This window comes from Furipterus horrens, unplaced genomic scaffold, assembly GCF_987537825.1.
Source record: "Furipterus horrens unplaced genomic scaffold, mFurHor1.1.pri manual_scaffold_6, whole genome shotgun sequence".
Taxonomy (NCBI): Eukaryota; Metazoa; Chordata; class Mammalia; order Chiroptera; family Furipteridae; genus Furipterus; species Furipterus horrens.
In genome coordinates this window covers 69,785,221-69,797,436 of record NW_028327176.1, presented here as the reverse complement: position 1 = coordinate 69,797,436, position 12,216 = coordinate 69,785,221, and the positions used below count along the sequence as shown (strand labels likewise).

Genomic DNA, 12,216 nt, shown 5'->3' with positions numbered 1-12,216 from the left:
TGCATTTACTAGTACTGCTTTCTTATATATCTGAGTTGTAACCATTTCCTATAGGCCTTTCTTTATTTCTTACAGTATAGCTTTGCTGGAAACAAATTTTCTCAGTTTTATTTAGATGAAAATGTATTTGTTTGCCCTCCTTTCTTGAAGGGTAGTTTTGCTGGATATAAAAATATTGATTGACTTTTAAAATAAGAACTTGCAGCTTGTACTTCCAGTACCTTCTCTTTCTATAGTTTTTGTAGAAAAGTCAGTCTTGTTGTATTCTTGTTCTCTTGTAGGTAATGTGTCATTTATTTTACTACTTTTCAGATATTTTTTATAGTATTTGACTTTCTGCAGTGTCTGTGTGCAGTGCTTTGATGTGGTTTTCTTTTTGTATATTCTCCTTGGAATTTGTTGAGCTACTTGGATGAGTATCCCCACTCCCCTTGGTCATTTTGCAGTGCCTTTAGCTACTTGTTTTTAATAATTTTGTCCATTTTTATATACATGTTTTTGTGGGAGGTATCATCTGGACTTTTCTCTTAACCTTTACTTGCTATCTTTTATTTTTACCAGTTTATCTATGATGATTTTTACTTCCTTCTTTACCTCAGTTTCATTCTCTTCGTTGTTTTATAACAACATATTAAATTTTTATTTATATTTGTTCTCCTTTAGGAATCTTGCTATTTTTTTCTTCATTATAGGGATGATTTTGTCTTTATGTTTTTTCTCAGTTTGCGTGATTCTTTAATTTTCTTCCTCTTTTGTTTTTATCCACTTTTGCTCTTGGTTTTTAAATTTATAATTCTAGATATTTAAATTTAATTACTATTTTAAAAAAAATGAAATTTATTATTTTTAATATCACCAAACATTTTTTTAACTTAATTTGGAGAGTTGTATTATAGCTATAGTTCTCTTCTACTGTAAAATGTTTTGATTTTTCTTTTTGTTTTTTCTTCTTGCACCATGATATTGAATTGGTTTTATTTGTTTTTCCTATTTCTAGGCATTTTGTGGTGAGAGTGCCTACTTTGAGTGCTTTCTTCTCTCAATTTACATAAACTATAGTTTCCTTTATGGATAATGTTGGTGGGATGGGAGGTTTGGAGAGAGGAAGGTTGGTGTTGTCTTATTTTTCTTTCATTTCTGCATGGTTTTTAATTTTGCTTCCTTCCTTCCTTCTTTTTATTTGTTGTGCTGTCCTATCTCTGAGGAATACCACTCCTCGATGTGTGACTCTCCCCTAAAAACCATGACTGTTCAAGCCACTACATTTGTTTTTTTCTTTTAAGTTATATTTTATTGATTGTGCTGTTACAGTTGTCCCAGTTTTTCCCCCTTTGCCCTCCCACCTAGCATACCACACTCCCTCAGGCAATCCTTACACCATTGTTCATGTCCATGGATCATGCATATAAGTTCTTTGGCTACTCCATTTCTTGTACTGTACTTCATATGCCCATGGCTATTCTGTAACTAACAATTTGTACTTCTTAATCCCCTCACCTCTTCTCCCATTCCCCCAAACCCCCTCCCATCTGGCAACCATCAAAACACTCCGTATCCATGATTGTGTCTCTGTTCTTGTTTGCTTAGGTGGTTCTTTAGATTCAGTTGTTGATAGGTATGTGTTTATTGCCATTTTATTGTTCATAGTTTTGATCTTCTTCTTAAATAAGTCCCTTTATCATCTCATATTATAAAGGTTTGTTGTTGAATGACTCCTTTAGTTTTTTCTTGTCTGGGAAGCTCTTTATCTGCCCTTCAATTCTAAATGATAACTTTGCTGGGTAAAACAATCTGGCTTTTCATGACTTTGAATATTTGCCAATCCCTTCTAGCCTGCAAAGTTTCTTTTGAGATATTAGCTGACAGTCTTATGGGAACTCCCCTGTAGGTAACTACTTGTTTTTCTCTTGCTGCTTTTAAGATTCTCTCTTTATCTTTAACATTTCGCATGTTATGATGTATTTTGCATCCATCTTGTTAGGGACTCTCTGTGATTCCTGGACTTGTATGTCTATTTCCTTTACCAAATTAGGAAAGTTTCCTTTCATTATCTTTTCAAATAGATTTCCAATTTCTCTTCTCTTTCTGGCACCCCTACGATGAGAGTGTCAGAAAACTTGAAGTCGTCACAGAGGTGCTTACACTATCCTCATTTTTTTTGGATTCCTTTTTCCTCTTGTTGTTCTGATTGGTTGTTTTTTCTTTCCTTACATTCCATATTATTGCTTTGATTCATAGCTTCTACTGTTAATTCCCTGTAAATTGTTCTTTATTTCCATTAGCATATCCTTCATTTCTGTCTGGGTTTTTTGTTTGTTTGTTTGTTTGTTTTCTTTTTAAGTATATTTTATTGATTATGTTGTTACAGTAGTTCCATTTTTTTCCCTTTGCTCCCCTCTGCCAAGTACCCCCACCATTCCCTCCAGCAATCCCACCCCCCTTAGTTCATGTCCATGGATCGTGCATATAAGTACTTTAGCTTCACCCTTTCCTGCATTATTCTTAACATCCACCTGTCTATTTTGTACCAACCAATTATGCTTCTTAGTACCTGCACTATTTCCCCGTTTCTCACCCTCCGACCTCTCAGCTCATAACCCTCCAAATGATCCCCATACCTATGATTCTGTTCCTATTCTGGTCTGCTTAGTTGGATTTTGTTTTTATTTTTTACATTCATTTGTTGATAGTTGTGAGTCTGTTGTCATTTTAGTGTTCATAGTTTTGATCTTCTTTTTCTTAAGTAAGTCCCTTTGACATTTCATATAATAATGGCTTGGTGATGATGAGCTCCTTTAGTTTCACCTTGTCTGGGAAGCACTTCATCTGCCCTTGCATTCCAAATGATAGCTTTGCTGGATAGAGTAATCCTGGTCGCAGGTTGCCTTTCATTACATTGAATACTGCTTGCAGTCCCTTCCTGCCTACAAAGTGTCCTCTGAGAAATCAGCTGATAGTCCTATAGGCACCCCCTTGTAGACAACTCTCCACTTCTTTCTTGCTGCCCCCAGGACTCTGTCTTTACTTTCACCTTCAGCATCTCAGTCATGATGCATCCTGGTGTGGTCCCTTCTGGGTCCAGCTCGCCCGGGACGCTCCGTGCTTCCTGGACCTGTATGTCCATCTCCTTCGCAAAACTTGGGAAGTTTTCCTCATTTTTTTCAATTCTTGCTTCCTCATTCTGCACTGGTTGACTATTTTTTTCCCCTTATGTTCCAAATCATTGATTTGAACACCGGTTTCCTTCCCTTCACCATTGATTTTGTGTGGATTTTCCTTCATTTCATTTAGCATAGCCTTCACTTCTTCTCATATGCGCTTGCCATACTCAGGCATATCTGTCAAGCTTGTGAGCATCTTTATCACCAGTGTTTTGAATTCTGTGTCTGTTAGGTGGTCTATCTCATCTGTTAGGTTGGCTATCATCTTGTCACTTAGTTGTCCCACTTGAACCTTGATTCGTTTCCCCTTTTGGGCCATACTTCTCTGTCTCCTCATTCTGACAGGCTTCTATGTTTGTTTGCCTCCGCGTCCCAGGTAGAGCTGTCATTCCTGTTATGTTGTAAGGGGTGGAGCCTTAGGGATTTGTCAGTACAGGGCGAACTGTTTTCACCATGTTGTGGCGATGTATGTGGGGGAGGGGTCTGAGAGGGAACAATGCCACCAGCCCAGCACTGGCCCTTTTCCCAGGCACCTCTCCCACTTCTGCACCAGACTGGCGCCCCTCTAGCTGCTGCCCTGGCTGTCGTTCCCAGAGTGGGTGGGTCTGCAGACGTTCTAGGACTGTGGGGGCCCTTTAAACAAGCGGACTCTGCTGAGCCCAGCAGTTTCTGCCTCCACCCCAAACCCCACTGGTCTGCACAGTCAGAAGCAATGAGGCTTGATTTTCCCCAGTGCTGGGACCTCGAGCTGCTTGGTCCAGTGAGGAGCTGGAACCGCTCCTCAGGTGTCTCTCCTGACTTTTTAAAACATGTGACTGCACTTTCCGCTGGCCTGCCACTGCTGCTGCCATCACACTGTGTCCTCTCCGCCCTGGCTCTGCCCCTCCTACCTGTCTGGATGAGTATTTCTTCTTTATATCTTCGTTTGCTGGACTTCCATGTAGTTTGAGTTTCTGGAACTTCTGGTTGTTTCTGGTTTTGAGGTAGTTGTATTCCTTCTTAGTTGTGGAGGGAGACGCAGCATATCTGTCTGCGCTTCCATCTTGGCCGGAAGTCCTCTGCCTGGGTTTTTTTTGTTGTTGTTCTTATTTTTTAAATATGCTGGTGAGGACCTCACTAAGTAACTTGAGCATCCTTATAACTAGTGTTCTGAATTATGCATCTTGCAAATTTGCTCATCTCGATTTTGTTTTGTTCTTTTTCTGGAGTTTTGATTTGTCCTTTCATTTGGGCCATGTTCCTTTTGTCCTTTCATTTGGGCCATGTTTCTTTGTCTCCTCAATTTGGCAGGCTCCCTGTGTTTGTTTCTATGTATTAGGTAGAGCTGCTACGACTCCCTGTCGTGGCGGCATGGCCTAATATAGTAGGTGTGCTATAGTGTCCAGTGGCACAGCCTCCCCTGTGACCTAAGCTGGGAACTCAAGGTGCGTCTTCCATGTTGGCTAAGTATACCCTCCTCTTGTAGCTGAACTTTAATTGCTGTTGGCAGGTCAATAGGAGGGATTTACCTCGGTTAGTCGGTTGTAAGGACTGGCTGTGATCACTGACAACCAACCTCTGCCCTCCGTGGAGGATCAGCTATATAGGGGCAGGGTGGTGGTGCTCTGATGTGGTCTATAGCTGTCCAATGAATGTGCAGGCTCTGGGGTTTCTCAGATAGTGTAGACCTGGGTCAGCCACCACCTGTATTTTACCTGGGGCCACTCATCACAAGCTACAAAGCAATCTGCAGATGGCCACTACTTGTGCTGGGCTTGGAGATTCCCAGGTGATGCCAAACTGATCCAAAGCTGGCTGCTGCTAGTTACCAGGCCTGGGGCTGCTTAGCCCAGGGTACAGGGGCTGGGGGCTCACTGAGGCCAGTTGTTGCTTATTTGAATTTAGGAAGATGTGAAGCCTGAGTCATTCATATGGAAAAGCCACCTTTAATAGCTTGGGTGGGTTATAAGTTGGGTGGAATAGAGCCTCTGGGATTTCCCAGGGTGGAGCAAACTGTCTGAGTCAGGTTGATGGACATATAGCCCCCACCTGCTGTCTCTGAGGCTCTGTTGGGGTGAGGGTTCAGAAAAGCAACAATGACCTCTGCCTGCTTTTCTTTCTGGGACAAAGCTGTCCCCCAGCTCTTGCCTTAATGCCAGACACTTCAGGTTCTCCCCATATGCCACTGGTGCTGGAGCTTGGAGGGAGGGAGTCTGAGTAAGTCCATTAGCAGGCCCTTTAAGAGGCACTGCTTGGGACTCCAGTTGTTCCTTTCACTGACTCAAACCCTGTTGGTTTTACAGCCAGAGGTTATGGGGACTTATCTTCCTGGCACTGGAACCCTGGGCTGGGGGGCCAGGAGTGGGGTTGGAACCCCTCACTCTGGAGATATCCTCCTGAATTTTTATCCACCACCCGTGGGTGTGGGACCAGCCCATTCCACATCTCTCTTCCGTGTCTCTTACCAGTCTGGATGGATGTGGTTTCTTTAGTGTTGTAGTTGTTAGGCTTCAACTCGATTTCTGATAGTTCTGAGTGATGGCTGCTCTGTCATTTAATTGTACTTCTGCTGTGGTTGTGTGAGGAGATGAGACATGTTTACCTATGCTGCCACCTTGACTGGAAGTCTGAATGCCTATCCAAGCCACTGCATTTGATTCTGCTCACTTTAAGCCCCTTCCCTGTAGCAGGTCACCAGCCTTTACTCAGTGTTTTGGGGCCTAGTGCTGGATCATTTGCAGAGGTTGCCTTTGTCTTTGTTCGACTATGTCCTCTCTCCCCTCTACTCTTCACATAATTCCTCAAACTTCTCTTTTCCCCTGTGTGCTCATGAGTTTGCAGTGACACCAAGAACTGCACTGTAAGTAGCATCCTTGGGCTTATGTGTGGATGGGACTTTCAGATTGTAACCTGACACAGATATGCCCTTCAGGTGCTCCCTCAAAGCCCTCACAAATCGAGACTACACTTGTTTTTTTACATTATTGTTCACAAGCAAAGCTTGTAATATATAATTTTCTCTCTCTCCAGTACACTCTGTTGGTTTACTCCCAGTCAATGATAATAGAGACATGGAAATTAAACAAATACCTGATTCCATAAATATTGCACCACCTTTTATAATTTTACTCATCCCTATTTTTTAAAATATGTGTATATTTTAATAAAAAGTGCATACATATAAGGTGTACAACATGATGATTTGATATATATGTACATAATGAAATGAGACTACAGTCTTAGCTTATTCATTTTTAAGTTCTCACAAAAGCATATGGCTTTTCAAATTAGCACATTGCCACTCAGATACTTGTCCACCTAGTCAAAGTAAAAACTAGCAGGGCTTAAAAAATATATGGTTGTAGTTAGTTATATTTGGAATCATCCATTTGCATGGTGTAGTCATTGATATTCCTCCAGCACATTATCCTCCAGCCTTGATGGTCTTGCTTTGTTTCAGTTTCTGTTGTTTCCATTTTGAAGTTATGATTATATTCATATTTCAGTTCATTTTTTACTGGAGTTTTAAGGGGTCCAACACACATTCTTGAAAGTGTACAAATTCTAAATAAGTGTATAGCTCAGTAAATTTTTAATATGAGCACATTCATGTAACCAGCATCCATATCAAAAAGTAGAACACTGCCCATCCTAAGGAGAACCTTGTTTTCCTCCCAGGTCATGACCTCACTTTCCAAAGGTGCTGCCGTTCTGACATCTGTACCTGTAGATTACTTGTATCAGTTCTTACATTTTTGTTCTTTAGTAGGTATTACGTTTTGGGGGACTATATAGTATTTCATTGTATGAATATACCAGTTTACCCATTTGGGGGCTATTAGAAACAGCACTGCTATAAAGTGTCTCTGTGTCTGTTGGTGAGCCCAGGTGTTGATTTCTGTATCTGGGACTATCCAGAAAAAAAATTGGGGTGTAGGATGTGCTCATATTCAGCTTTTGTAGATACACCAACCTTTTAATAACATTGTCAACTTTTTTTTCTCTTTATTTCAGAGCTCTTCCAGTGTTAGTAGATTCAGATGAGGTAAAATATATTTTCACTAACTTCCTTGGGGCTATCTATTATTTTCACAAAGTCAAAGTGCATTTTAGAAAGGAATTCTGAAAGTTACTTTTTAAAACGATTGCAAATTGAGCAAGCTAAAAGACACTGTGTTGATTTGTGGGTAAAGATGAAAGGATCTGGAACTTCACATAAAACAGGAGCAAGATAAATGCTTGTTGGTGTTTTGGGTTGGCCTAAAAGTTCGTATGGCTTTTTTTTCTGTAAAATAAAGACACATTTTTCATTTTCACCAATAACTTTATTGATTCAGATATTTTAAGTATTTCATCTGTGTCCCACGTGGTATAATGTTTATTATTCTCAATTCTTGATTTGATGGCTATCAACTTCAACTGGTCTACCCAACTGTGGAACATGGTCAAGCGAGAAATCTCCAGCACGAAACTTTGCAAACCACTTTTGACATGTTCAGTCACAACACTTTCTCCATACACTGCACAGATCTTTTCTTTTTTTTTTTTTTTTACATTTCAGTTGTGTTTTAACCTTTTTTGCAATAATAAAGCATAATATGCCTAAAATGTTTCATATTCTCTTCTATCTTCAATATTAAAATGGCTACACAAAAATTCACCAATTTTGATAAACTTCTTAAATGCATGCTGATATGACAACTGTCACAATACAATCTAACAAAATTGTTTTGAATGAAGTTAAAGATAACTAAGTGCTACTAGAACAACTTTATGGGGGAAAAAAAAAACGAACTTTTTGGCCAACTGAATAAAAGAGGGACGAACTGTTTTATGAGATTTTTGTCTTTGAATTTCTAACATCTTTATATAGGTAGAGTTTAGAAGTTGCTTGTTTGTCTAAATGAATCTCATACTTATAAGAGTTTCTAACTGATTTTCATTTACTAAGGACATTTGAATAGAGGATGCAGATTTAGGAAGGTTTGGGGGAGGAAAGTAGTTATGGGTCATCAAGACACTGGAAAGTGGCCCAAGACAGGCAGGAGTCTGCAGTACAAGAATGAATGAAAGGAGAGGTGTGGGAACATTAGCTTGTGTGAAGAAGAGTCCAGGCAGTCAGTGGTGCTGAGGAGTAACTTGCGAGGAAGGGAGCTGCATGCAGTCTGTGCCCTGAAAGGCAAGGGCAGCGACTTTTCATTAGCCTGGTGACTGACTGTCATTGGGTGGGGAGTTTTGAGAGGCTGCAGTGCACAGGTACCTGGATGCAGAACAGTCAGACTTCAGGATTTATAACAACCATGAAGTTATTCTTAAAGGACATGTATAGCATTCATTTGATAAATCATTGATTTATAATCCAAAAGTTCAGTAATTGGTAAAGAGAGGCCAATCCCCAGATGAATTCCCTGGGAGCTCTGAGCTCAAGATGTGTTCTAGCTAATGGAATATTAAGGTTCCTGAACTTTTCAGCAGGTAATTAACTATATGAGGGGAATCGAAAAAAACCTGGAATTAATTTATAAAAAATTGTGTATTTATTTTTACATGTTTAAATTTCAATCACCTTCAAAGTACTCTCCATGTGATGCAATACACCTGTTGAGACTTTTCCACTGCTCAAAACAGTTATTGAAACTGTCAATTTTGATGCCTTTTAGTGCTTCTGCCATTTTTGTTTCACCTCTTCCATGTCGGCAAAATGTTTCCCTTTGAGGACTCTTTTCATCCAGGGAAACAAAAAAAAAAGTTGCTCATGGAGAGATCAGGTGAATAGGAAGGGTGGGGCACAGGATCATGCCGGTTTTGTTCAAAAACTGCTGAACATTCAGCACAATGTGGGCAGGTGTACTCTAAATCACTCATCATGAAATGGGCAAACATGTTGAAAGAGTTCAGAAAAATTCACTGAAACCAAATGCAGCCTCACAACACCAACTGGTACACTGATAGAGATGTGTTCCTAGAACACTCACCTAGAGGGGGAAGCCCACCCTCCAGAAGATAATTCCGGTTTTCTGGGGTCCCCCCTCGTACACACTAGGAAGTGTGTGTTATATGGTTTTATATTTTGTATCTAATACTTCTTTGTATATTGTGGAATATACTTAGTTCCCCACAAAAAAATCATGACTATTGAAAGATTAGAGAATTTTGTCAGGTTCTGGAAGAATCATCCACATTTTGATGAATCTCTCTCTCTTTTTTAGGAAATCATGACAAGATCTGAAATGGCAGAAAAAATGTTCTCTTCAGAAAAGATAATGTGATTGGAACCATATACATGAAACCTATTTAACAGTGCAGGGCTCTCCAGGGCTAAAGAGGTCATGCAACAAGTTTTTATTGCATTGTCTTGGAAATCTGTGTATTAAAATTAAGAATTCAGGTGGTGGATGGGTTCTACACCCTTTTTAAGCTGACTCTTGAATGTCAGTTTAATATCCTTTAAATTACCTGAACTTAGAAATAATCTAAGAAAAGTATTATGGTAAAATATATGCTCAAATGCCCTGAGCTGATGGGTGGCAGATATGTGAATTGGGTTCTCTCTTTTCTCTGGAAAACATGGCAATTCCAGATTTAAGCTTTTTTTTTTTTTTTTTTAACGTAAACACTCCTACTATTCTTTCACTGACCTTGGAGGCAAATGAATCGTGGTCAAACACTGTCTCCATCTCTTGGGTTTATAGTCACTAGGTGCAATAATAATTTCTTTTGATTTTTTTATACTGAAGTAATTTGACAAATAAAACTTGGTTAATGTTGGAACATAGGATATATACATGGCTAGGTGCTGTGTGTGAGAGAGACATTTGTTTGTACAAAGCCCTGTTTGTCATTACCACCATGCACGTGAAATCATGGACATCTTCACTCTTTGAGCTCAGTGGACACAAGTACATGGAGAGAGAGGTCTTGAGGGTCACTTCCAAAGATTTACTCTGCCACTGTCCCCTCACTCATGTGCTGCTGCTAAACCTGCCTGGGGCAGATGGTGGACACCTGGCTTCGTGGTTCCCCCAGAGCACTTCCTCCCAGGTGACCCTGGAGGAAACTAGGACCTTATCTTTTATGTAATCTTGGTATATTTGATCTCACAATAGAGCATATATTTAACTGTACAGTTCTTCACTATTAATCTTGTAATTAATTTCTTTAAACATGTTTGATACATTATTTAGTTAAATTACAATGTGTAATTGGAATATTTTTGTTTTAATTACTTTTAATGCAGAACATTCTAAACTTGAAAAGCAACTGAAAGTAGTATGATGGAAATGTGACTGTTTGCTGCTTTAATGACCAAAGAGGGAGGGCTAGTGGACATTTAGCATAGGAATTAAATTTAGAATCGTGTGTGTCTTTCTTTGAAGGAGTTCTAACCTTGTAAATTAAGAATGAGTCCAGGGAATTATTTTTGAGAATCATTAAAGTCTTCACCAGTATAAACACTTACATACAACTTTTCTTTCTTTCTTTCTTTCTTTTATTTTTCATTGTGAAGCCACAAAAGATTTTCAGAAATTTTTCTTTGGCATTTATTTCTCATTTACTTATTTCACAAGGACTAGTAAAACAGATTTATTTCCAATAGTAATGTCTTTTGAAAGACACTTTCAAATTTATTTTCAATAGTCACTATTAAACAGTGAGGTACTGATCAAGATGTACTGGTCAAATGTCATCCCATTGGGGTGTCCTTCCTAGCAAGAGGGTCCGATGTCATGGTGTGGATTCCAGTCCTTCCTCAGTGTCTGCCACTGTCCTGGGCTCCCACCCTGTATATTTCCCAGCATTCATGTCCTTTCTGGTTTTGGTGTATTTCACTCTCACACCAAGTTGTTTCATACCAGGAGATGACCACTGTCCCTCGTTCCTAACATTTTTATCTAATACCACTGCTTGAATTTTGAGGCTGATTCACGCCAACTCCTATGACTGTAGCTAAATTTTGAATGTAGAATCCTGGCTGTCCAGCCAGTAGGAGCTGCCAGCTAGTAGGTGAGAGGGGACTGACGGTCAGTGTGAGACAGGAAACTGCCTCTGCCATAGTAACCTCACAGTGTTTATAAAATGCTGCTTTCTACAGCTGGAAAAATTAACTCAGGAACCTGGATGGCTTAGCTGCAGACTGAAATGCAGGCTTCCCTCATCCCAGAGAAAGTAGGGCTCCTTTCTGATAGCCTGTCAGAAACCTTTTTTTCCCCAAAGGGTGTGCACTGTGTCTGTCACTGTCAGTGATCATTGTGTCCTCTGGTGATACCTTGTGACCTGAATCAAGGATTCTTGTGGAGGCCCTCTCATGTGAACAGGGGGAGGCGCTCTAGGGCTGATGATACTTGTTCATAGAAAGGACAGGGGGCAGAAGTAACATCCAGTGCCACTGTGAAGCTGTCATCCTGCTTCTGCATGAAGGTTCCTGAAACTGCTCATCAAGGTCAGATTCATTTATTCTTAGGATGCCATCAAGAAGGGTCTTCAAATATAGTAATGAAGGGATCTGAGTATCAGAATCCGGTTATATTTTTCTAGGCAAAAGGTTTAGAAAAGCATTTTGCAGTTCATGTTAGATTTATATAATGTGTGAAATCTGCTTAAAAGGGAATTTTCATGATTTGAGTTGGATTAATATTAGTATCTGCTTTAAAAGATAGTTAAATTTGTTTCAGAAATACAAAAATTAGATGAATATTTGAATTTTAAAAGCTGAGAGATGATGTTTCCGTACTTTTTCTGTGAAGAAAATAATTTTTTAATCTTTCCTATCCTGTAGAGAGTATCCGCTTTATCCCTGTAACATGGTACATTATGTTTGCACTCCTAGAATGTCAAGACTAAAAGTATAAAAAATATACATATAAAGTGATTTTTATATCCTTTTTTAAAAGGGGGTTTGAGTCTATTGTGCTAAGCTACACATAACTGGTTTAATGTTGAGATGTTATGCTAGATTTATAAGTCACAGGTTTTGGTACTTGTGTCTTGTATGATCAATAGCATGCAATAAGCAGTACAAAACACCAGGTCTTACACTGATAATTAAAGTCCTAAACATATCAAATGTATAAGTGAC

At 39.4% G+C, this 12,216-nt stretch overlaps 1 protein-coding gene across 2 annotated transcripts in view; it reads left to right on the top strand.

The window, feature by feature from the left end:
• TMEM87B (transmembrane protein 87B) overlaps positions 1-9,742 on the top strand; it is a 54,920-nt gene extending 45,178 nt beyond the window's left edge. For both annotated transcript variants that reach the window (XM_090281736.1, XM_090281735.1), the window contains exons 18-19: positions 7,155-7,185; positions 9,350-9,742. In XM_090281736.1, coding sequence (XP_090137862.1) covers positions 7,155-7,185; positions 9,350-9,409 — 91 coding nt within the window. In that variant the 3' untranslated portion in view covers positions 9,410-9,742. The remainder of the gene's footprint in view (positions 1-7,154; positions 7,186-9,349) is intronic.
• Positions 9,743-12,216: the final 2,474 nt, after the last annotated feature.